The sequence below is a fragment of the Lepidochelys olivacea genome (genome assembly GCF_965140295.1).
Source record: "Lepidochelys olivacea isolate rLepOli2 genome assembly, chromosome: 2".
In the NCBI taxonomy this organism is placed as follows: Eukaryota; Metazoa; Chordata; order Testudines; family Cheloniidae; genus Lepidochelys; species Lepidochelys olivacea.
Genome location: NC_140412.1, coordinates 104,561,291 through 104,586,433, shown reverse-complemented (window position 1 = coordinate 104,586,433; position 25,143 = coordinate 104,561,291). Strand labels below are relative to the sequence as shown.

The window sequence follows — 25,143 nt, the reverse complement described above, 5'->3', positions numbered from 1 at the left end:
AGCTTGGCTTCACAGTGAAATCTTTGCTGATCTTAAACACAAAAAAAAAAGCTTACAAGAAGTGGAAGACTGGACAAATGACCAGGGATGAGTATAAAAATATTGCTCGGGCATGCAGGAGTGAAATCATGAAGGCCAAATCACACCTGGAGTTGCAGATAGCAAGAGATGTTAAGAGTAACAAGAAGGGTTTCTTCAGGTATGTTGGCAACAAGAAGGTGGTCAAGGAAAGTGTGGGCCCCTTACTGAATGAGGGAGGCAACCTAGTGATAGAGGATGTGGAAAAAGCTAATGTACTCAATGTTTTTTTTTGCCTCTGTCTTCACAAACAAGGTCAGCTCCCAGACTGCTGCACTGGGCAGCACAGCATGGGGAGGAGGTGACCAGCCCTCTGTGGAGAAAGAAGTGGTTCGGGATTATTTAGAAAAGCTGGATGTGCACAAGTCCATGGGGCCGGATGCGTTGCATCCGAGAGTGCTAAAGGAGTTGGTGGATGTGATTGCAGAGCCATTGGCCATTATCTTTGAAAACTCATGGCGATCCGGGGAAGTCCCGGATGACTGGAAAAAGGCTAATGTAGTGCCCATCTTTAAAAAAGGGAAGGAGGAGGATCCTGGGAACTACAGGCCAGTCAGCCTCACCTCAGTCCCTGGAAAAATCATGGAGCAGGTCCTCAAGGAATCAATTCTGAAGCACTTAGAGGAGAGGAAAGTGATCAGGAACAATCAGCATGGATTCACCAAGAGCAAGTCATGCCTGACTAATCTAATTGCCTTCTATGACGAGATAACTGGCTCTGTGGATAAAGGGAAAGCAGTGGACGTGGTGTTCTTTGACTTTAGCAAAGCTTTGGACACTGTCTCCCACAGCATTCTTGTCAGCAAGTTAAAGAAGTATGGGCTGGATGAATGCACTATAAGGTGGATAGAAAGCTGGCTAGATTGTTGGGCTCAACGGGTAGTGATCAATGGCTCCATGTCTAGTTGGCAGCCAGTATTAAGCAGAGTGCCCCAAGGGTCGGTCCTGGGGCCGGTTTTGTTCAATATCTTCAGTAATGATCTGAAGGATGGTGTGGATTGCACCCTCAGCAAGTTTGCAGACGACACTAAACTGGGAGGAGTGGTAGATACGTTGGAGGGCAGGGATAGGATACAGAGGGACCTAGACAAATTAGAGGATTGGGCTAAAAGAAATCTGATGAGGTTCAGTAAGGACAAGTGCAGAGTCCTGCACTTCAGACGGAAGAATCCAATGCACCACTACAGACTAGGGACCGAATGGCTAGGCAGCAGTTCTGCAGAAAAGGACCTAGGGGTGACAGTAGATGAGAAGCTGGATATGAGTCAGCAGTGTGCCCTTGTTGCCAAGAAGGCCAATGCCATTTTGGGATGTATAAGTAGGGACATTGACAGCAGATCGAGGGACGTGATCGTTCCCCTCTATTCGACATTGGTGAGGCCTCATCTGGAGTACTATGTCCAGTTTTGGGCCCCACACTACAAGAAGGATGTGGAAAAATTGGAAAGAGTCCAGTGGAGGGCATCAAAAATGATGAGGGGACTGGAACACATGACTTACGAGGAGAGACTGAGGGATCTGGGATTGTTTAGTCTACAGAAGAGAAGAATGAGGGGAGATTTGATAGCTGCTTTCAACTACCTGAAAGGGGGTTCCAAAGAGGATGGCTCTAGACTGTTCTCAGTGGTAGTGGATGACAGGACAAGGAGTAATGGTCTCAAGTTGCAGTGGGGGAGATTTAGGTTGGATATTAGGAAAAAAACTTTTTCACTAGGAGGGTGGTGAAACACTGGAATGCGTTACACCTAGGGAGGTGGTGGAATCTCCTTCCTTAAAAAGAAAAGGAGTACTTGTGGCACCTTAGAGACGGTGCCACAAGTACTCCTTTTCCTTTCGCGAATACAGACTAACACGGCTGTTACTCTGAAACCTCTCCTTCCTTAGAAGTTTTTAAAGTCAGGCTTGACAAAGCCCTGGCTGGGATGATTTAATTGGGGATTTGTCCTGCTTTGAGCAGGGGGTTGGACTAGATGACCTCCTGAGGTCCCTTCCAACCCTGATATTCTATGATTCTATGAAAGTAAGCACACCTGGGACGAGAGGAAAGGTCCTCTCATGGGTTGATAACCAGTTAAAAGATAGGAAACAAAAGGTAGAAATAAATTATCAGTTTTCACAATGGAAAGTGGTATATCACAATATCTCCCAAGGATCTATACTCTTCAACATATTCATAAATGATCCAAGAAAGGCATAAAACAATGAGGAAGTAAAGTTTGCAGACGATACTACATTACTCAAAATAGTTAAGCCCAAAGCTCACTGTGAAGAGTTACAAAGATCCCACAGTTAAATGACTGGCCAACAAAATGGCAAATGAAATTCAATATTGATAAATGCAAAGTAATGCACATTTGAAAACATAATCCCAACTATACACACAAAACGATGGTGTCAAAATTAGCTATTACTACTCAAAAAAGGGATCTTCGAGTCATCATGGATAGTTCTCTGATAACATCTGCTCAATGTGCAGCAGCAGTCAAAAAAGCTAACAGGACGCTTGGAACCATTACAAGAGAGAGAATCTCATAATGCCACTCCTTGAATACTCCATACCATTCTGGTTACCCCATCTCAAAAAATATATATTAGAATTGGAAAAAGTAGAGAGAAAGGCAACAAAAATTATTGGAAGTACGGAACAGCTTCTATATGAAGAGAGATTAAAAAGACTTGGACTGTTCAGTTTAGAAAACAGACTGGGGGGGAGGATATGACAGAGGTCTAAAAAATCATGAATGGTACGGAGGTGAGTACGGAAGTGTTACTTACCTCTTCACATAACACAAGAATGAGGGGCCCCTGATACAATTAATATGCAGGAGGTTTAAAATAAAAAAAAGGAATTACTTTCTTCATACAATGCACAGTAAACCTGCAGATCGTGTTGCCATGGGATGTTCTGAAGGTCGGCACAGTCAGATGCTACTGTCAGATGATAGGATACCGGACTAGATGGACCATTGGTCTGACCCAGCATTCCCATTCTTAGGATCAAAAGAGTGACTATGGAAGTGAACTGGGTAAGTGCTCCAGATTACATATATATGAATTTACAACTATACCACAGCAGTTCGACGATTAAGCTAAGACCGGCAGGTCAAATAAAATGAGAAGCAGCAAAAGACAGTCCTGAAATGTGGAAGCAAGTCACTTAGGGACAAGAACACCTCATTACCAGTGGGAGAACACTTTTCACATCGTGATCACTCCATATCTAACCTGTCAGTCCTCATCCTCAAAGGAAACCTCCACAAACTTTCAAGAGATGAGCCTGGTAGCTTAAATTCATAACTTTGCTAGACACAAAAAATGATGAAATGAACAGACACACTGGATTTAAGGCTTATACAACAATCTGTAACCCACCAGCAACCCCTACAGCTGTCTTTTCCTGGAGGGGTCTTAACAGGCCACTTCACCTTGAATGGTCCCTTGAAATATGTGCTAACTTCTTTTGTTAAACAATCTGTTTCACCTTGTATTTAGCTGTGACACTTTGAGTACCTTTCCCACACCTGAAGAACTCTGTGAGTCATGCTTTGTCTACACTGGAACGTGAATGACAAAATTTGTGTGTTCAGAGATGTGAAAAAAACACGCACCCGAACGACAAGTTTTGCAGATGAAAAGCACCGGCATAAACAGCACTTTGTCATCAGGAGAGCTCTCCTGCCAACAAAGCTACCACCGCTCACTGAGGGTGGAAGTTTTTTGCTGTCAAGAGAGCTCTCTCCTGCGGACAAGTAGCGGCTATGCTGAGTGCCTTTTAGCAGCACGGCTGTGTCGCTAAAAGGTGCATAGTGTAGACACAGCTTAAGCTCGAAAGCGTCTCTCTCTCACCAACAGAAGTTGGTCCAATAAAAAAATATTACCTGACCTGCCTTGTCTCTCTAATATCCTGGGACTGGAAAGGCTACAACAATATTGCATACAATATTACGAATAACCTGTCAGGCAGGCAACTATTTTCATATAGGATCAGCTCATATATGAAATGAAGAACAAAGGTTAATCTCAGTCAGGATACATCCTAAAATATTCTGTGTATGATGGTTTTAAAGGAGTTCTTTATTATTTTTCCAAACTCTAAATGTTTATCTGACCACATTGTGTTGTATATTTTCTTCTTTGATTTTTCCTTCAGTGAGAAAATCTCACAGGAAAGAATTAACCAAAGAGAATTATGCATGAGAGCCCAGTCTTGTCAGAATAAGAAATACATGTATATGCACAACTAGAAATCAAAGCTGCTCTTGTGAATGTGGTAATATTTACAGAAAAAAACTGATGCTTAAAATCATACTTACTTTTTTATTAAGCAAGTATTATATCATATTATAAGTAAATATTTTCTTTAAAAAATCAGTTCCAGCTAGCTTTGCGCTTTTAAATATTCAGCTTCATTGCATCATGTTTAGTAACCTTGATTTCAAAATGCAGCCTTTGAACTGGCAAGCAATTTATTCCATTTCAAAAGGAATTTTCTTATTGTGTTAGAAAATTTTACTTCAGTATTTAGAAACAATAAGATGATGAATAATGGATTTTTCATAGCCAACATAAGGACAAAAATCTCTATTTCTTTGTTACCTAGTTTCTTGCACACTTAATTGCCTGAAGCTCTGATTCTCCTTGAGTGACAAACCAATTAAGTATAATCCTAGAAACTTTTATTAAAATAGAGAAGAACTGAAAGCACCATGAACAAAGAAGACAGAATGTAAGACATCAAAACTCACAGTACATATGCTACTAAACCAGATATAGAAAAGTATCTTGACAAAAATATGGCTTCCTAAGGAAAAAAGAACATTAAATTAAACAACTTTCAACAAAACCTTACTACTGTAAGGAGTATCATTGAAATAGATTTAAGTGAAAGGAAACAGTACAATAAATACTTTTAAATTAACTTTTAATATAAACATCTACTATGAAAATTACACCTGTTTCTCTGCATTGCCTATATCTATATATCCTTCCAACTTTGATGGCTCATATTGTTTTTTTAAGGAAATTATTGCTTTTAGCGAGCTCATTTTTTCAATTGCATATTACATCTACTACTGAAATATCTACATTCAAAAATCCACAGTCCCTTCTTTGAATCAATCATGTGAAATAAAAGATTATATGAAGCAAAATGTAGTTCAATATAAACAGGGAGGAAACAGGCCATACATCCCTTTGGTAAATTCCACCCCTTCCCCAAAACTGCTATGGGTCCTAACCCAAGGAAGAGAGTCGCAGCTTTCTGGGGACAATCACAGCTGCATAGTTTGTTCACGGACAGCATCGACTCAACTCGGAAGAAGAAAAGGGCCAAAAAACACAGAGGAGGAATGGGTTAGCACATCCCTCAACACCACTCCCTTATCATTTGTATTATGGGAGCGCCTAGAAGCCACAAGTAGTACAGGAGCATAGTGTTGCGCACTTTACAAATGTACAGTAAAAGACAGTCCTGCTCCCTGATAAGTTTACAGAGTAAATTTCCTTAAATCCAAAGTTCAATGACCATACTGCACATAGGCCAAAATCCACTATAATTAGCCATATTTCATGGGGAGGAAGAGGTGAGAAGCACTTCTCTGAGGATATGCAGTCAAAGAATCAACTGTGTGCTTACCAAAACTATATATTTTTAGGGCTTTGGTTTTGTTTTTATGTCATGAGTAATCAGTTTGCATAACCATGTCAAAAGTGTGTTAAAAACAAACTGCTGTTCACCTACTACCACACCTACAAGTGTACAACTCATTTTCCCATCTCTGAAGATATTTATTGACATATCGAGTGGTATCATGATACAGACTTTTCTTTAAAAGAAGATACTTATAACCTATTTCAGAGCATCTGCTGAATTTCTAAGAGGCTGAGATCTTCCCCTCATCCTTATTTTTTACATCCCCATCCTTACATTGCACTAACACGTTGGTTGAAGTGAAATGGACAAGATTCCTTTGCAGCACATTAATATTGTATTTATGCAGCATAATGGAAAAGGATAGGAGAACCTGATGCGGACCATGCATCAATCCCTCCCATAGATACACACACTGCCTCTAAAAATCTCTTGTTCCCTACAGGCTCAAAGAACAAGATACATGCTTTTTTATTTCTTCCTCCCACTACGGGGCCTGAAATAATACACCATAAAAGCTGGCATGACATTATGTATAGAAAAAGTGATTGTATCATTTTTTAACAGGTTTTTATTAGTCAGTCAAAATAGGAATTTCCACAGGAAACGTCTGTTTTCAACTACAAACTGAAAAGCTTTTTAGCAACTAAAGAGCAAAGAATTTAGCTGGTCAGGTGAACACTGCCAGTGTGACAGATATGGCAATTTCCTGCAATATTCTGGAGAAAACCTACTGAATTAAGTTAACCCTTACTGAATTTTAAGTATTTTAGGAGTTCATTGTATTAAAAAATGTCAGTAATTTGTATTATTGTGGAATGGTAATATCTGGGAGGAGACCTGATTAATGTAAAACCCTGGGAAATGTCATGAGGATTTTCTGAAACTATGTAAGCTTTTTCAAGTTTAGTGGGTTCTCCAGGAAGTCTCTAGGGAGACGAACATAAATATCAGCTCCTCCAGGTATGCAAGAAGTTAGTCTTTGAAACTTTACAAGGAGGAGTGGACATTTTGTTTGCCGATTACATGAAGACAGATCAAAACCACTCAAACTAGATTAAAGTGACTCTTAGCTTCATGGGTATGCTTGTTCCGAGCCAAAGCAGTAACCACTGAAAACCTGCTTGGCGGGAGTACGAAAGTTGCTTAACTGGCCAGAACCCTTTCTGGAGTTGGGGGATGACCTCTAGTAATATTAGAATGTAGGTAGGTTCTTTTATTGTTTTAATGTTTTCTCTGTAATGTTTTCTTTACCTTAAGAATAAATGTGCTTGCTTAGAAAGAGCTCTGTTGTAACTAAATAGCTGTGGCAGTTACACTGTTTATAGCTAGGAGAAAATCAGAGCAGGCCTGTTTAGGCAATTTGACTTTGCTAGGGAATAACAGCGTAGACAAGGAACTGTGCAGTCTGGGAATACCCTGGTCAGGAAGGAAAATGTCTCCACCCACGAGAGGTGATGGCTGGGGAGTCAGAAGTCTGAAAGTAGGTGCCCTTGCTGGACCATAGAGGGGAAATATAGGTGCAGTTTCCATGAACTGTGACAGTCAGTAAAATCGGACCACATCATCAGGGCACCAGGAAAAACCAGTAGTTCCTTCTCTCTTCTACTGACTGATAATATTCTGTGCACTTCATCACCTCATTCCTGAGAAAGCTACCACACCCTCTATCTTTGAAGGATGACAAATATAATTCCCCCCATTTTATAGATGTGATACCTAAGAGGTTGCACAAAGTCACTTATGAAATACTGGGAATAGAACCCAGGGACCACAGTCTATGCAGGGACTCTCAGAAGACTGGTGTAGCAGAGGAGAAGAAAAGGTAGCTTTAAGCCATGTTTGTCTGTCCTAGAATCTGGGCTGCTCCCAGTCTAAATTAGATTAATAGATTCCAAGGCCAGAAGGGATCACAGTAATTATCTAGTCTAACCTCCTGTATAATACGGGCCATAGAATTGTCCCAAAATAATTCCTAGAGCATATCTTTTAGAAAAACATCCAAAACCCATTATCTGCTCTAATTTAGGTAACCTTTTATGACTGCTAACAGGCTTCTTCTCAGCCCAGAATTTTCAAAGCACCGTGTGTTATGGCCAGTCCTCCTCCTGTCCCTGACAAGTCTCTTCTACCACTGACACACCCCAACACCAGGAACTGCAAGGGGTAGCAGTGAAAGGTTACGTACACCAGTCCTATAATGCCACTGAACTGTGGGAATTCTCCTGGGGGCAGTTCTGTCCATTTTACAGTTCCACAGAAGTTGCATGAAGAGGTTTTAGTAGGGACTAGAAAGTGGCCCCCCTAATATGACAGACCCAAGTTTCATCCATTTAGCCACACTGCCTTTCAAAATAAATATGCCAAATCTATGCATTCAGCTATGCTGTCTAACCACTAGACACTCCTGCCACACTAGGAAGAGAAACCAATATTCCTGGTTCCCAATAGCCTCTGATATTTAATAAGTAGTAGTATAAAATGTGTTGCATCCCCATTTAGCAGCTACTGCACATGAAGCATAACAGCATATATAAGCTACCAGCTACTTTAGTTCAAGTCACAGAGGTTAGTGTTGTAGATCTAAAGGCCCTCAGTTTCAACCAACCTTGCTGGTATGACCCCAGGTGGGGAAGGAGTGTAAATTCCACTTGATGAAATCTGGTCTATCAACTTGCTTCTTAAAAAAAAAAGCTATGCATATACACACACAACACATTAAAAGAACGCTACATTTGCAAAATCCTCAAGCACTCAAAACTTAGGAAATACCAGTGTTAACATTCCACCATATACATTATGATGGTCGTCTTATATGACTGGGGGGCATGGATCAGCGTTCACATCACACTCCCCGTCAGTACCCAGCACAGACTGGGGAAGCTAATGATCCAATCAGCAGACCAAATTTGGTGATGGACCCTGGTCTACATGTCACTTAAGGTGCATTGTACATACGGAGTTTTGACTAACCCAAGTGCACATGAGATTTGCAAAGAAGATGATGATGACCTGATTGTATATAATTGCATTTCAAGACCCCCGGCCTCATTTTGTGCACCGTATGGACAATGAGTAAGTTAGAAGGTTGCAAGAAGAGAATGGGCTCTTGTGTTTATGGCATTAAATTGAGTCCCAGGAAAGAAACACTTTATCATAGAGTCATCATAGAATCTTAGAACTGGAAGGGACCTGAAGAGGTCATCTAGTCCAGTCCCCTGCACTCAAGGCAGGACTAAGTCTTTATCCCTAGTTCTGCCTCAGACTTCACAGGTAACACTAGGCAAGATTAACAGAATGCACCCTCCAGGGGACAGAACTAAAGTAGAACTTAGGGCTTGAGCTTCAGGGCTGTTTCACTGCTGTGTAGACTTCCGGGCTCCAACTGGGCTCCAGGATCCTGTGGGGAGGGTGGGTGGGTGGAAAGTGAGAATACAGAAAGGAATCTGTACAACAAGCATCTTTTTTATACCAGGCTGCAACCAAGTTATTTCCTCTCCTGTATAGCCTCTTTCTGTAGTTTTGGTGGCATTTCACTCTTCTCCACCTTTAATGTTCTTTTAAATAGAAACCATCAGTACCTTATTAAACTTAAGAGTTTATTCTCACAAAAATCAGGAAATTCAGAGTTGAAGTTCCCACATTAACTTTAACTCTGCTCCCTTATGCATTCATATAACAGAATTTTTCATTACATAATAACATATCACGTATTAGTCAGCCAATGCAATAAAATGGAAAGTAATAGCTCTTTCCATTACTGTACATGAATCAACATGGCACATTATTACTACAAATGCCATTAAGGTGAATTTTAACAGTGTTCCACCAATTGGACTGAGTAAATTGAATTGCTACTAGAATTTCACATTGCTCCAGATGTTAAATCATGAATAATTTTTAGTGAATGTGGGATCCATGTAATAGCACTGCAGATCTGAATGAGTATGTACTATATTCTTGCCACAGAAGCTGCCTTAGCCCTACTGGAATGTGACTAGTTTGTAGCACTCTTCAATACATAGTCTAACCCATTTGAACAAGTGTTGTGATGAAATAGCCTGACCCTTACTATTATCTTTTCAAGAAAGGTAGTTGGGGGACTTCCTAAAGTCTTTAGTCCCATTTAAATATAATGTTAATGCCCTTTTAGCATCTTACATGCAGAGTTTTGACTAACCCAAGTGCACATGAGATTTGCAAAGAACACCGGTAGACTGATTAACTGGTTAAGATGGAAGTCACTTACCACCTTCGGTGGGAATTTTAAAAAGATCTCAAGTCGTCTAGAAGTAGACTGTAAAAGCATCTTCTGTCACTGATGTGTTTAGAGACCATTCATATAGCTTTTTGGGGGACGTGGGGGGGGGGGGGTCCCGGCTGAGTTGATCTGTTAGGTGGTTGTTTTGTCTGCCAGATGTTCAGCAATAGGGAAAAATATTGCCATAGGTGCACCAGTCCCATACTTCCTCAGCTTCCTTGTGGTTGTATGGAATGACCCCCTTCCTGTTTGTTCACATCAAACATAACTCTTGCATTGTCAGTAACCACTTGGACTATTTTGTCATGTAAATGAGGAAGAAACTATTTGAGAGCCAAATGGATTACCCTCAATTTGAATACATTCATATGTAGTAGTTTTTACAAGGAGAAGTCTACATTGCCCACGTTACAGCACAGCCGCTGCAGTGCGGCCTGGGCAGTGTAGACATGCTTTAATCGCCAAGGGAGAGCTCTCCCACTGATTAAAAAATACCCCGAACAAGTGGTGGTAGCTTTATCGCCAGGAGCACGGCTCCCGGCGATAAAGCGCTGTCTAAACTGGCGCTTTTCAGCTCTAAAACGTTTGCTGATCAGGGGGTGTATTTTCACACCCCTGAATGACTAAAGTTTTAGCATTGGAAGTGGCAGTGTAGACACAGTCTAAGTGTTTCCAATGACCATGAGTTGTTAGGTTGTTGAAGTGAGTTTTCCATCCCAGGCTGGGCACATATGAAGTGACAGTTGTGGAGAACTAAATGCCACTCCCTTCAGGATGTTGTAGTTTCATGTCCACCACAGGGATAGGAGCAATTTTGGGAGAGTTAGCTTCAACTACGTCTAAATTTGGCAGACAATGTTCTGTCAGTCAACCACTGTAGAGCTCTCATTCTGAGATGAGTATATAAGATTACATATGATGTCAAGGCCATGAGACCCATCAGCCTGAGGAAGAACCTGAGAACCCATCAGCCTGAGAAGAAGGGGCAGGGATTCTCTCGAAATTTGAGAATGGCAGACGGAATCTTGAAGAATGTTTCCTCTGGAAGGAAGGCTCTTCCTGCTTGGGAATACAGAATCATACCAACAAAAGGGACTCTCTGTGTAAGAAGGTGTGATTTCTTCCAAGTCCCAATTTCTCAAAAGCGAACATGTGCAGTCCATGCTGATGGTCAGAGACTTCCGTGAGGAAGTCATCCAAACAGAAGTAAATGTAAATATCCTGTCTCTTCAGATGTTCCGCCATGTTCAAGAGGCCGTTTGTAAAAACATAAGAGGTGATAGAAAGGCCAAAGGGGAGGACACGTAGTGATCCTCCCTGGCCAGTATGTGAAGGTATGATAAGTACATGGAAATATGCATTTTTCACATCAAGAGGTCCAAATCAATCTTAAGTAGACATGGAGGGAATTACAGATGTAAGAGAAATTCAGGAAACTGACCTCTCTGGTGAAAGAGCTGAGCTTTTACAAGTCCCAAATAGTTTGCAGATCTTCCTCTTCTTTTGGGATCAGAAAGTATCTCGAGTAAAATCCCTTTCCTCTGAATATCTCTGGTGCCTTCTTGATGGCCTCTGCTTCCAACAAAAAGCAAACTTTTATTCTTAGTAGGTTTTCATGAGAGGGCAGAGAAGGGACAGGGGTTGGGGGAGGAATGAAGTTGAACTGTATTGAATATCTTCGTGCACTATTTCTAGGATCCACTTGTCTGTGATGATGGTATTCAATTGCTGAAATAATAGGAGAATTGATCTCCAAAGGTGGGGGAGGAAGTAGATTGATCTAAGATTGGTTTGTAGCTCTCGTGTCTCATGACAAAACTGTGGTCTAAAGCCTAGAATAGAAGACGAAATTGTGTCTATTTTTAGGATGAAGCTAAAACTCTGTTGTTGACAATGAGATTGTTCCTGTTGGTAAGGACACCTCTGGCTGAAATACAAAGATGAAGATGAGGAACGATACTGCTGCCTGTTGTAACTGAAGACCAGTGCTACAAACTTTCTCCACTCAAGAAAGGCATCTTGAAATCACCGTGGATAGTTCTCTGAAAAATATCCACTCAATGTGCAGCAGCAGTCAAAAAGCTAATAGAATGTTAGGAACCATTAGGAAAGGGATAGACAGTAAGTCAGAAAATATAACGCCACTACATAATTCTATGGTATGCAGACAAATTGAATACTGCTTGCAGTTCTGGTTACCCCACCTCATAATATAGATACTGAGTATTAGAATTGGAAAAGGTACAGAAAAGGGCATCAAAATTATTAGGGGGATGTAACTGCTTCCACATAAGGGAAGATTTAAAAATAATGGACTACTCAGCTTAGGAGAGACAACTAAGGGGAGATAATGATACAGGTTTATAAAATCATAAATGGTGTGTAGGAAGTGAAAAGGTCATTGTTATTTACCCCTTCACATAACACACAAAGCAGAGGTCACCCAATGAAATTAATAGGGAGCAGGTTTAAAACAAACCAAAGGGAGTACTTCTTCACACAATGCACAGTCAATCTGTGGAACTCATTGCCAAGGGGATGTTGTGAAGGCCAAAACTATAACTTGGTTCAAAAAAGAATTAGATAAATTCATGAAGGACAGGTCCATCATTGGCTATTAGCCAAGATGATCAGGGATGCAACGCCATGCTCTTGGTGTCCCTAAACTTCTGACTGCCAGAAGCTGGAACTGGACGACAGAATGGATCATTTGAGAACTGCCCTGTTCTGTTCATTTCCTTTGAAGTATCTGGCACTAGCCACTGCTAGAAGACTGGATACTGGACTAGATGGACCATTGGTCTGACCCAGCATGGCCATTCTTATTTTCTGATGTTCACAGAATCTGAACAAAAAACAAGTGATTGTAATGTGAAATCAAGGTAATTACGAATGAGGTATTCAAACTCCTGTGAAATTTTTGGTTCAGATTACAATCAGTATGTGTTTTCCTGCAGAATGTTAGGTGCTTATTTACCTTTATTTCCACAAACTGAAGATCACTAAATATTTTTAAAGAAAACTGTCTTGTACAAAGCTTCAGCTTTCATAATGTAATTTACAGGGAGCATTGGGATTTTAAACATTTCTTCGCTTAACACTAAGATCTGCTTTAAAAAGCTGTTAAATAAAAGCTAGATGCATTTATTGTCTCTCTCCCCCAAAAAACTCTGTTCCTGCTGACTGAGTAGTAGATTAACAATTCAATGTATATGAACAAAAGTTAAACATTTATGGTTTTATCATCTTTCTATACTGAACAGTTTTGTCACCACTTGTCAAACCAAAAAGACATGGATAAGCACCCTAATGGCAGATCTATACTTAAAATACTGGTGCACTTGCTACTACACTGACAGTAGAGCTTCTCTCATTGGGGTACTTAATTACCCCCTTTCACGGAGGTGGATTATGTTGACAGGAGAAGCCGTCCCATTGATATAGCGCTGTCTACACCAGCGGTTAGGTCAGTATAACTACATTGCTCAAGTGTACATTTTTCACATCCTGAGCGACAGTTATGCAGATGTAAGTTTATTGCTTAGGCTTGGTCTAAGAAACACAGTATTTCTCAGCAGTCTTGGCTTTCTAAGAATAGTTGTAGTTGAGCAAGAGAGAGAGAGAAAATGAACAGTATCTATCTATTATAGTTTCTCCCATCCCCCCAAAACAATGAACACGATGGCCTTTGTTTATTTTTCACTCAATCATATGAATTTCCAACCAAAATAAGGATATATGAGTCAGCTGACAATACTACAGAATTGTATAGCTAAACTACCTTGACAAACAGAAAACAAAAAATAGATTCTGCCAATTCAATCCTATACTTTATCTTTCTTTCCAATAAAAAGTGAGTCAGACTTTTTTTTTTTAAATACTTCAGGTTTTAAAGATGTAGAGAAGAAATATGCAGGACTTAGTGGTTGGTTTTGCAGCACTGGAGTTTCTGAACTACAATACATGAAACACACATCCCTATTCTAGCACCAGACCACCTTGACACAGACTACGTCAACAGAAAGGACTACTTTTCCTGATAATACAAGTACTGGTAGATCACTAGGGATGCTTTACCAACATCAATGTGGACTGGTCAGGGAAGGTGCATGACACACACATCTTTAAGAACGCAGGACTGTTCAGAAAGTTGCAAGCAGGGACTTTCTTTCCCAATCAGTCGACTACCATTGGGAATGTTGACATGCCAAAAGTGATCTTGGAAAAACCAAGCCTACCCCTTGCTCCAATGGCTCATGAAGCTGTACACCAGCAACTGCAACAAGGAGAGTTTCAACTACAGGCTCAGCAGTTGCAGAATGACAGTTGAATGTGTAGTATAGACCAAGCCAAATATGAATTAAGGTCACATTCATTTTAGGTGAATCTGCTTGACTTTTGTAGGGGTTATGGAAAGTCCAAGCATTCTAGCTAAGCCTTTGGATTTTCAGTTTGACCACGTCTTCAATGGTCACATGCAGAGGGAGAGATATGGATTGGTTTTGGAGCACAAGAGGAAATACTTTCTGGTAGTCTCTTTCCTGATCACCTGGAGCCTGCTCCGGAACAGATCTGGTCAGGAATATTCTGAGAAACAGGGATTTCACAGGAGCTTCTTGGGGCTTCTACCAAACAAACAACCCTGGAGGTGGCAATCCCAGGACACAGAGCTCCAGGACAGCCACTCCATGAGAACAGCCCCAGAGCTTGGAATCCCTTGGCATCAGGGACTGCAATTGGGGAACATCATTGCTGCAAAACCATCCAGAGCCACAGTCTTGTGTAGCCAGAGGTGATTAACAGCGCTGCACCCTTACCAGGGCTTCCAGGCTCCATACCACCGGAACTCGAATCCTGGAACAGGCATCCAGAGTCCACAACTACAGGGCAGCTACACCATATGGAGTGTCCTGGCGCCAGGGATCCCAGGGCTTCCACAGTCCATGGCTGTGGGGCAGCCTCACCATGCAGACTAGGGCCAGGGATACATAGGACTTCCAGACACCCAAGCTGCCGGATTCCCACAGCCTGGGGAGTCAGGTGCCTTAGGAGTTTGAAAGACTGGGGGTCCTCAACTCCAGAGCATTCTGCATAGTGGACTGCCCCAGAGCCACAAACCCTGGAAGACTCAGCAGCTGCTGACTGAACTTGACCTGATTCTTTGTCAGTTTCGCTGAGCCTATGAGGGAAGGACAGCAATGAAATTGAGCCAACTGGGTAATTTCACTTGGTATTTAGTGGTGGGTCACAGTGAAACTTAACAGAATCAGTCAATTTCAATCAGCATACTTCCTTTCAGACACACAATGTGGGAAATTTACCTTTTCTGAGAAATTTCAAAACGTCAACATTTCCTGTAAAATTGAAATTCTGAGGTTCAATTATTTCTACTCCTGAGCTGCCACCATCCCCTTCCCAAACCTGCCATAAAAAGAGGAAGGATATAAAAATTAATAGCTGAAATGATTACCCGCATGCCAGGAAAAATGGGAGTCTGAGAAAACTCACCTTCCTGGCACTGTCCAATTCCACCTCATTTTGCATATCCATAAGTCTGCCCTCCAAAGTTGTAGTATAAATATAACCAGTCCTGTACGGCAAACTGAAAATTTAAACTTCTTTGCAGCCCCTTTAAGATAGCTTCTTTAAGGTCATTAACTGATATTCTCAATTTGCCCTGCCAAACCACTTCCTTCCAATAGCAGAAAAGCTCTGATCCTGTATTCAGTTTTGGGAAAAACTAAAACTCTTTAGTATCTGTTTTAAAGTGAAGGACTAATGCCTTGTTTACACAAGGAAATTGTGTTGTCTAGAAATTAGTTAAGTTTGTGTAATCCTCTTGTGTATAAGTTACTTTAGTTTGAGAAGTACCTTATATCAATTTAATTTACACCAATTCCTTAGGGTCCTCAAACATTGCTAAGACCAATGTTCTTCCTCCTACAGTACAAAAGACGATGACTGCAACACACAAAGCAAGGTAAAAGCAGCAGCTCCCTGCTACATTTAGGTACTGTGTCACCAACTGCTCCAGAATATATACAGAATCGTAAGTGACTGAAAGAACAGGAGTATTTGTGGCACCTTAGAGACTAACAAATTTATTAGAGCATAAGCTTTCGTGAGCTACAGCTCACTTCATCGGATGCATTCAGTGGAAAATACAGTGTGGAGATTAATATACACAGAGAACATGAAACAATGGGTGTTACCATACACACTGTAACGAGAGTGATCACTTAAGGTGAGCTATTACCAGCAGGGGAGCGGGGGCGGGGTAAACTTTTGTAGTGATAACCAAGGTAGGCCATTTCCAGCAGTTGACAAGAACCTCTGAGAAACAGTGGGGGGGGTCTAAGGGGGAATAAACATGGAGAAATAGTTTTACTTTGTGTAATGACCCATCCACTCCCAGTCTCTATTCAAGCCTAAGTTAATTGTATCCAGTTTGCAAATTAATTCCAATTCAGCAGTCTCTTGTTGGAGTCTGGTTTTGAAGTCTTTTTGATGAAGAATTGCCATTTTTAGGTCTGTAATCAGAGTGACCAGAGAGATTGAAGTGTTCTCCGACTGGTTTTTAAATGTTATAATTCTTGACATCTGATTTGTGTCCATTTATTCTTTTACGTACAGACTGTCCAGTTTGACCAATGTACATGGCAGAGGGGCATTGCCGGCACATGATGCCATATACCACATTGTTGGATGTGCAGGTGAATGAGCCTCTGATAGCATGGCTGATGTGATTAGGCCCTATGATGGTATCCCCTGAATAGATATGTGGACACAGTTGGCAAGGGGCTTTGTTGCAAGGATAGGTTCCTGGGTTAGTGGTTTTGTTGTGTGGTGTGTGGTTGCTGGTGAGTATTTGCTTCAGGTTGGGGGGCCGTCTGTAAGCAAGGACTGGCCTGTCTCCCAAGATCTGTGAGAGTGATGGGTCGTCCTTCAGGATAGGTTGTAGATCCTTGATGATGCGTTGGAGAGGTTTCAGTTGGGGGGTGAAGGTGATGGCTAGTGGCGTTCTATTCTTTTCTTTGTTGGGCCTGTAGTAGGTGACTTTTGGGTACTCTTCTGGCTCTGTCAATCTGTTTCTTCACTTCCCCAGGTGGGTATTGTAGTTGTAAGAAGGCTTGATAGAGATCTTGTAGGTGTTTGTCTCTGTCTGAGGGGTTGGAGCAAATGCTGTTGTATTGTAGAGCTTGGCTGTAGACAACGGATCGTGTGGTGTGGTCTGGATGAAAGCTGGAGGCATGTAGGTAAGCATAGCGGTCAGTAGGTTTCTGGTATAGGGTGATGTTTATGTGACCATAGCTTATTAGCACCATTGTGTCCAGGAAGTGGATCTCTTGTGTGGACTGGTCCAGGCTGAGGTTGATGTGGGATGGAAATTGTTGAAATCATGGTGGAATTCCTCAAGGGCTTTTTTTCCATGGGTCCAGATGATGATGTCATCAATGTAGCGCAAGTAGAGTAGGGGCGCTAGGGGACGAGAGCTGAGGAAGCGTTGCTCTAACTCAGCCATAAAAATGTTGGCATACTGTGAGGCCATGCGGGTACCCACAGCAGTGCCGCTGATTTGAAGGTATACATTGTCCCCAAATGTGAAATAGTTATGGGTGAGGACAAAGTCACAAAGTTCAGCCACCAAGTCAAGAATTATAACATTCAAAAACCAGTTGGAGAACACTTCAATCTCTTTGGTCACTCGATCACAGACCTAAAAGTGACCATTCTTCAACAAAAAAATTCAAAAACAGACTCCAACGAGAGACTGCTGAATTGGAATTAATTTGCAAACTGGATACAATTAACTTAGGCTTGAATAAAGACTGGGAGTGGATGTGTCATTACACAAAGTAAAACTATTTCCCCATGTTTATTCCCCACACACACACACACACACTGTTCCTCACAGGTTCTTGTCAACTGCTGGAAATGGCCCACCCTGATTATCACTACAAAAGGTTCTTCCCCCACCCCACCCCGCTCTCCTGCGGGTAATAGCTCAGCTGATCACTCTCGTTACAGTGTGTATGGTAACACCCTTTGTTTCATGTTCTCTGTGTATATTAATCTCCACACTGTATTTTCCACTGAATGCATCCAATGAAGTGAGCTGTAGCTCACGAAAGCTTATGCTCTAATAAATTTGTTAGTCTCTAAGGTGCCACAAATACTCCTGTTCTTCTTGCGGATACAGACTAACATGGCTGCTACTCTGAAACCTGTCATAAGTGACTGAGTTCAGGCCCTAATAGGTTAAATAAAACCTTTTTGTTCATCAAGTCCTTAGAGCAACACTGTATCTTCATTCTGAGTTATCCACATTCCTATAAAATAAACCAAGCTCGAATTAGAACAGCCACACTGCAAAATAACACTCAAAATGCACAGAGTGATTATGTTAGTAACTGACAAGTTGTGTTAACTCAAGATATACTCCATACACCAAAGGTATATCTACACTGCAGCTAGGAGCAAGCCTCCTAACCAGGCAGACAGACTCATATTAGCAGGGCTTGAGCTAGCATGCTAAAAATAGCAGTGTGGACATTGCAGCTCAGATGGAACTCAGGCTCTCAAGCCCGGGGTCAGGTGGGCTTGAGAGCCTAAGCTCCAGCTCAAACCATAGCATCCACATTGCTATTTTTATTATGCTAGCTCAGGCCCAATTAGCATGAGCATGTCTACCTGGGCTGTGAGGTCTGATTTCAGATGCCGTGTAGACATACCTCTACAGGTTAGCCAAGTCAAGTTAAAAAGCACTACCACATTCAAATTAAGATGTGTCATGCATGGACAGGACTCAAATTTGGAACTAAAATCAAGTTCTAACTCAAGTTAATTATGCCACAAAGACAAGCCCTTCCTGACTTGCTGAAGGTCGCAATGCAAGCCAGGGGCAGAGCAGGGAAGAGAAGCCACATTCCTGAACTAGCCATGACACAGTGCTCCATCATGTTTTAATAAATATTTCTGTCTTTATTTTAAGTAAAAATAACACAAGTATGCCCTGATCCTGCAAATACTTAAGCATGTGCTAAGTTTTGTGCAAATGAGCAATTTCATCGATGTCACATAAAACTGAGCACATGCACAAGGGAATGCAAGATTAAAGCCACCTTCTCTGCAGCTCACACTACAATGTAAGGCTCTTTGAATTGCTATGTAAAAATAGTAAAGGTACATGGTTAAGACAAAAAAGGCATTATGTATACATTGCGTGGTAGATTAGCGAAACAGACTTCTTTAAAATCTTATTTACTTTGCACTATTTATGCTACTTGTTCTTTTTTTTTTTTTTTTTTTTAATTTTTCAGCTCAGGCAATGAAAATAGGCTCTCTGTGCCACTGCTGATGATGAAAGTAACCAGCGTTCACATTTAAAACCAAATACATAGTTATCAACTTTTTTTAAATGAAAGTTAGATCACATTTCAGATACCACAACGGCTTCCTAACCCTCATGCCCAACTTCATAGCTTCACAATCTCCCCTGACCGCTGTGCAGATCAACGGAAAACAGGACAAATGGACCCACTTACTGTGGGAATAATGACACTGCCTATGGATGATGGGGCAGACAAAGCCTCCTTTGTCAAACACAGGAACGACAGGACTGAGACTCCTCTCCACAGCCCCTTACACTAGGCTTACAGGACACCTGAGGCGTCCCTCACCCTCTCCTCCCTCGGAACCCCTCTGACTCGACCCCCCCAGCCGCGCTGAGAACTGGAGCAGTGACCTCACACACACCTCCCCTGAAACCCTCACTCCCCCACCCCCAGGCCAGCAGGGAGACTCCCCCACCCCCAGACATACACAGCCGATGGGAGGCCTGGCAGTGCCCGGGGCCGCCACCCACCCCCACGCTTCACCCCTGCCCCACAGGGAGCGGAGAGAGGGGATCCCAGCCCCGTGGAGGAGCCTGCGAGGTGGGGCGGGTCTCGCCAGGCCGGGGCCCCTCCCATCCCCATCGCCACGGAGCTCAGGGGTTCCCTTCCACGCCCCGCCCCAGCCCCAGCCCGTACCGGTTGTGCCTCTGCGCGGCGGGGACGCTAGTGTAATAGGCCGCTCGCCGCTGGGTGCTGCGTGGCACCGGGTGCAGCGGGATGTGGTCCGCCATCTTGCCCGCCCGGAACCGGCTCCCGTCCGTGAACCGTCACCCGACGTCACCCTGCCGCGCAAACATCACGCGCGAGGGACTGCCGGAGACACCTGACGTCACCCGCAGCTGATGGGAAGGGGCGCTGCTCGGCGCGGCTGGCATAGAAACAAGTGGGAGGGGCTTCTGCGGCTGCCCCACCCACTTGCCCGTAAAACGCGCGCGGTCCCGCGCTCGTTCTCCAGGTCCCAATGCGTGCGGGTGTAATGGGGGTGTCCTGTCGGGGGCGGGGGGGGAAAGGCTGACGCAGGGATTTGTGGCGGTGCGCATGGGAGGGAGGAAAAGCAGAGGGGCGGATAGAGGCTGGCTGCGGGGCTGCAGTGTTGCCTGGGGAGGGGACTGTGCACGAGGTGGTGGCTGAGGGGTGCAGGGACTAGGAGCGGGGAGCCTGAGCTTATTCGTCTTTGGTAATTTCGCTCTTTTTGTGTTTTCACTTTAAAAATACGAATTGACCTTGTTGTGCCAGTGAAGACGGGGAGCTGGAGCTGTACCCGCAGGAGGTGAGGGGCCTGTGACAGGCAGCACAGTGCGTGTATGCCTTGATTCCCTGCCCTTCTCTGGGGACTGAATTCCCGTCCAAAGTGCATGAGCCCTCAGCCTAGAGAGTTGAGGAATGGTTAATATCATATCATATCATAGAATATTAGGGTTGGAAGGGACCTCAGGACTCATCTAGTCCAACCCCCTGCTCAAAGCAGGACCAATCTCCCATTTTTGTCCCAGATCCCTAAATGGCCCCTCAAGGATTGAACTAGGTTAGTGGGAGCTCTGCCCTAGTGATGCTGAGAGAGTTCACATTCACCTTAGCTCCTGCTGGCTTTAAAATCTGGATTAATTTTTGCTTGGGAAAAAGTTACAGATGCTTAAAATACTCTTATGCCAAATCTTCAAGAGGTAGTGAAATATTCTTTGTCTACATTTACACCTCCTACTACAGAGTAGCTGCAACCCCATGAAAGCAGGATCGTGGACTATATGAGAATGGGAAAATGAAACAATAGAAACAAACAAGTCCTCTTTGTCACCATTCAGACAGAAAAGCAAAAGTAAAAAGCATACATTTTGAAAAATCTTTGCTTTTTAGTAATCTTTGCAGTCCTTGTCTGTGTGGGGCTAGAGGATTTTGTTGTGCCAAGGCCAGAGAAGCTAGTGATCCAATCAGCAGATCAAAAACTGGTGGATCAAATTTGGTGATGAATCCTGGCCACCTGCCCCCTGAGCACTTGTGCATATGCTAAGAAGATTCTGATGGTACAAAGGAACCAGCGGCAGGAGTTCAGCAACAGAGTGGGGGCTACCCAGTTTATTGCACCTAATGTGGCATGTACGTTACCTGCCCTATGGGCAGGTGGCGTATGTGTGCATTTGGTGCAAGGAGCTCCTGGCCCTCAGAGACCGTGTACGGGCTTTGGAGACCAGAGTGGCTGAAGTGGAGGAGCTGAGGAAGACCAGTAGAACAGTCCCACCCCAGGTCTGACAGCTTCTGTGCTGTTGAGGAGGATGAAAGTCCCAGGGAAGGAGAGCACCTAACTATTGCAGAGGGAAATAATCCCATAGTTGGGACCCTCCTTCCAGATGATGTGGTGGTATCTTCTTGCACTGAGGATACCTCTCTAGGGGAGGGAACTCCAGCTATTAGAAAGAGACAGGTATTAGTAACGAGCAATTAAATCATTAGAAACCTAGATAGCTGGGTTTGCGATGACCGGGAGAACGACATGGTGACTTGCCTGCCTGGTGCGAAGGTTGCGGATCTCTCGAGACATCTAGATAGACTTATGTGTAGTACTGGGGAGGAGCCAGTGGTTGTGGTACATGAAGGTACCAATGACATAAGGAAGGATAGGAGAGAGGTCCTGGAGGCCAAATTTAGGCTGCTAAGTAAGAGATTGAAGTCAAGGACCTCCATGGTAGCATTCTCTGAGATGCTCCCAGTTAGATAGGCAGAGCTGTAGAGTCTCAATGCATGGATGAGACGATGGTGTAGGGAGGAGGGGTTTAGATTTATTAGGAACTGGGGAAACTTTTGGGAAAGGGGGAACCTGTATAGGAAGGATGGGCTCCACCGAAACCAAAATGGAACCAGATTGTTAGCACTTAACATTAAAAAGGTCGTAGAGCAGATTTTAAACTAAGGACTGGGGGAAAGCCGACAGGTGAGGAGGAGCACATGGTTCAGACATACCTTAGGGAGGATCTGTTAATAGAGAATCTCTATGTCCTAGTGAGGATGAGAGGATGGAAAATGAAAAATACAGGCAGGGTCTGATCAGAAACAGTCAAATCAAAAGTGTCCCATTCAATTACATTGTGTAATGACAGACAGCTAAAAGGAGACAAGTTTTTAAAGTGTTTATATACCAATGCTAGAAGTCTAAATAATAAAATGGGTGAACTAGAGTGCCTCATATTAAATGAGGATATTGATATAATAGGCATCACAGAAACTTGGTGGAATGAGGATAATCAATGGGATACAGTAATACCAGGGTACAAAATATATCGGAAGGACAGAACAGCTTGTGCCGGTGGGGAAGTGGCATTATATGTGAAAGCATAAAATCAAATGAAGTAAAAATCATAAATGAATCAAACTGTACTGTAGAATCTCTATGGATAGTAATTCCATGCTCTAATAATAAGAATATAGGAGTAGGAATATATTACCAACCACCTGACCAGGATGGTGATAGTGACTGTGAAATGCTCAGGGAGATCAGAGAGGCTATTAAAATAAAAAACTCAATAATAATAATAATTAATAATGGGGGATTTTAATTATCCCCATATTCACTGGGTACGTGTTACCTCAGGACAGGATGCAGAGATAAAGTTTCTTGACACCTTAAATGACTGCTTCTTGGAACCCACCAGAGGAGAGATGATTCTTGATCTAGTCCTAAGTGGACCACAGGATCTGGTCCAAGAGGTGCATATAGCTGGACTGCGTGGTAATAGTGACCATAATATAATAAATTTAATATCCCTGTGGCAGGAAAAACACCACAGCGGCCCAGCACTGTAGCATTTAATTTCAGAAAGGTGAATTACACAAAAATGAGGAGGTTAGTTAAACAGAAATTAAAGGGTACAGTGCCAAAAGTGAAATCTCTGCACGCTGCGTGGAAACTTTTAAAATACACCATAATAGAGGCTCAACTTAAATGTATACCCCAAATTAAAAAACATAGAGAACCAAAAAAGAGCCACCATGACTAAACAACAAAGTAAAAGAAGCAGTGAAAGGCAAAAAGGCATCCTTTAAAAAGTGGAAGTTAAATCCTAATGAGAAAAATAGAAAGGAGCATAAACACTAGCAAATGACGTGTAAAAATACAATTAGGAGGGCAAAAAAAGAATTTGAGGAACAGTTAGCCAAAGACTCAAAACGTAATAGCAATTTTTTTTTAAGTGCATCAGAAGCAGGAAACCTGCTAAACAACCAGTGCGGCCACTGGATGATCAAGGTGCTAAAGGAGCATTCAAGGATGATAGGCCATTGTGGAGAAACTGAATGAATTCTTTACATCAATCTTCACAGCTGAGGATATGAGGGAGATTCCCAAACCTGAGCCATTCTTTTTAGGTGACAGATCTGAAGAACTGTCCCAGATTGAGGTATCATTAGAGGAGATTTTGGAACAAATTGATACAGTACTAAGTCACCAGGAGCAGATGGTATTCACCCAAGAGTTTTGAAGGAACTCAAATGTGAAATTGCAAAACTGCTAACTGTAGTCTGTAACCTATCATTTAAATCAGCTGGTGTACCAGATGACTGGAGGATAGCTAACGTGACACCAATTTTTAAAAATTGCTCCAGAGGTGATCCCGGCAATTACAGGCCTGTAAGCCTGACTTCAGTACCCGCAAACTGGTTGTAACTGTAATAAAGAACAATATTGTCAGACATATAGATGAACATAATTTGTTGAGAAAGTGTCAACATGGTTTTAGTAAAGGGAAATCATGCCTCACCCATATACTAGAATTCTTTGAGGGGGTCAACAAGCATGTGGACCAAGGGGATCCAGTGGATATAGTGTACTTAGATTTTCAGAAAGCTTTTGACAAGGTCCTTCACCAAAGGCTCTTATGCAAAAAAGCATATAAGAATATTTTCATAATGGGAAAGTTCCCACTCTCTCTTCACTCTGATCCTCCTCGTACTCAACAATGGCTGCTATCCTTTTTGCTCAAACTGTCAAATGTCTGAAAAATTTCAGTCCAACAGATGAAAATTTCAAAAAGGTTTTAAGTTACTCATAATGAAGTTATGACAATGCCCAGATGGTCTTAACTATATTTGTCTCTAACGCCCTTGCTATGATATTTATAAAATTATTTATACATACACACAAACACGGTGGTGAAGTGTGTTAAGATTTTATTGCCATGAGTTTGCAGATGCTGCTATTGAAAAGTATAGTCATCACTAGTGAAATACATACAGCATCATATGAATGCCAATAAAGTCTTTATTCCTCATTGTATCATGTGTTCTGTGTGTGTCACAGAAAAATATTACAAATGTTTTGAAAAACATTCATTTATCTCCACCTGTTTAGCCAAAGGCTATAGTCCACATAACCAGGTCTTAGAAGGAGAGACAAAATTTTGACTTTTCTATAATCTAACAGCTAGATAGATGAACAAGAGGGAAAGTCATTTTTTTTACTTTATTCCATTTTGCTTAATTGAAATATATATATTTAAATGTCAAAAGAAAAGGAGTACTTGTGGCACCTTAGAGACTAACCAATTTATTTGAGCATAAGCTTTCATGAGCTACAGCTCACTTCATTGGATGCATTCCTTTTTTTTTCTTGAAGTTGATAGATTTCCACTCCATACGGCTAAATGCAGTGCCTTGCATAATGACAGGTTTCAGATACATCCGATGAAGTGAGCTGTAGCTCACGAAAGCTGATGCTCAAATAAATTGGTTAGTCTCTAAGGTGCCACAAGTACTCCTGTTCTTTTTGTGGA

The 25,143-nt window shown here is 42.3% G+C and overlaps 1 protein-coding gene across 4 annotated transcripts in view; it reads right to left on the bottom strand.

Moving 5' to 3' along the window:
* The window catches only part of ATP9B (ATPase phospholipid transporting 9B (putative)), a 295,180-nt gene extending 274,962 nt beyond the window's left edge, over window positions 1-20,218 (bottom strand). For all 4 annotated transcript variants that reach the window (XM_084621950.1, XM_084621952.1, XM_084621951.1 and 1 more), the window contains exon 1: window positions 20,021-20,218. In XM_084621950.1, coding sequence (XP_084478076.1) covers window positions 20,021-20,115 — 95 coding nt within the window. In that variant the 5' untranslated portion in view covers window positions 20,116-20,218. The remainder of the gene's footprint in view (window positions 1-20,020) is intronic.
* Between the last annotated feature and the right edge of the window lie 4,925 nt (window positions 20,219-25,143).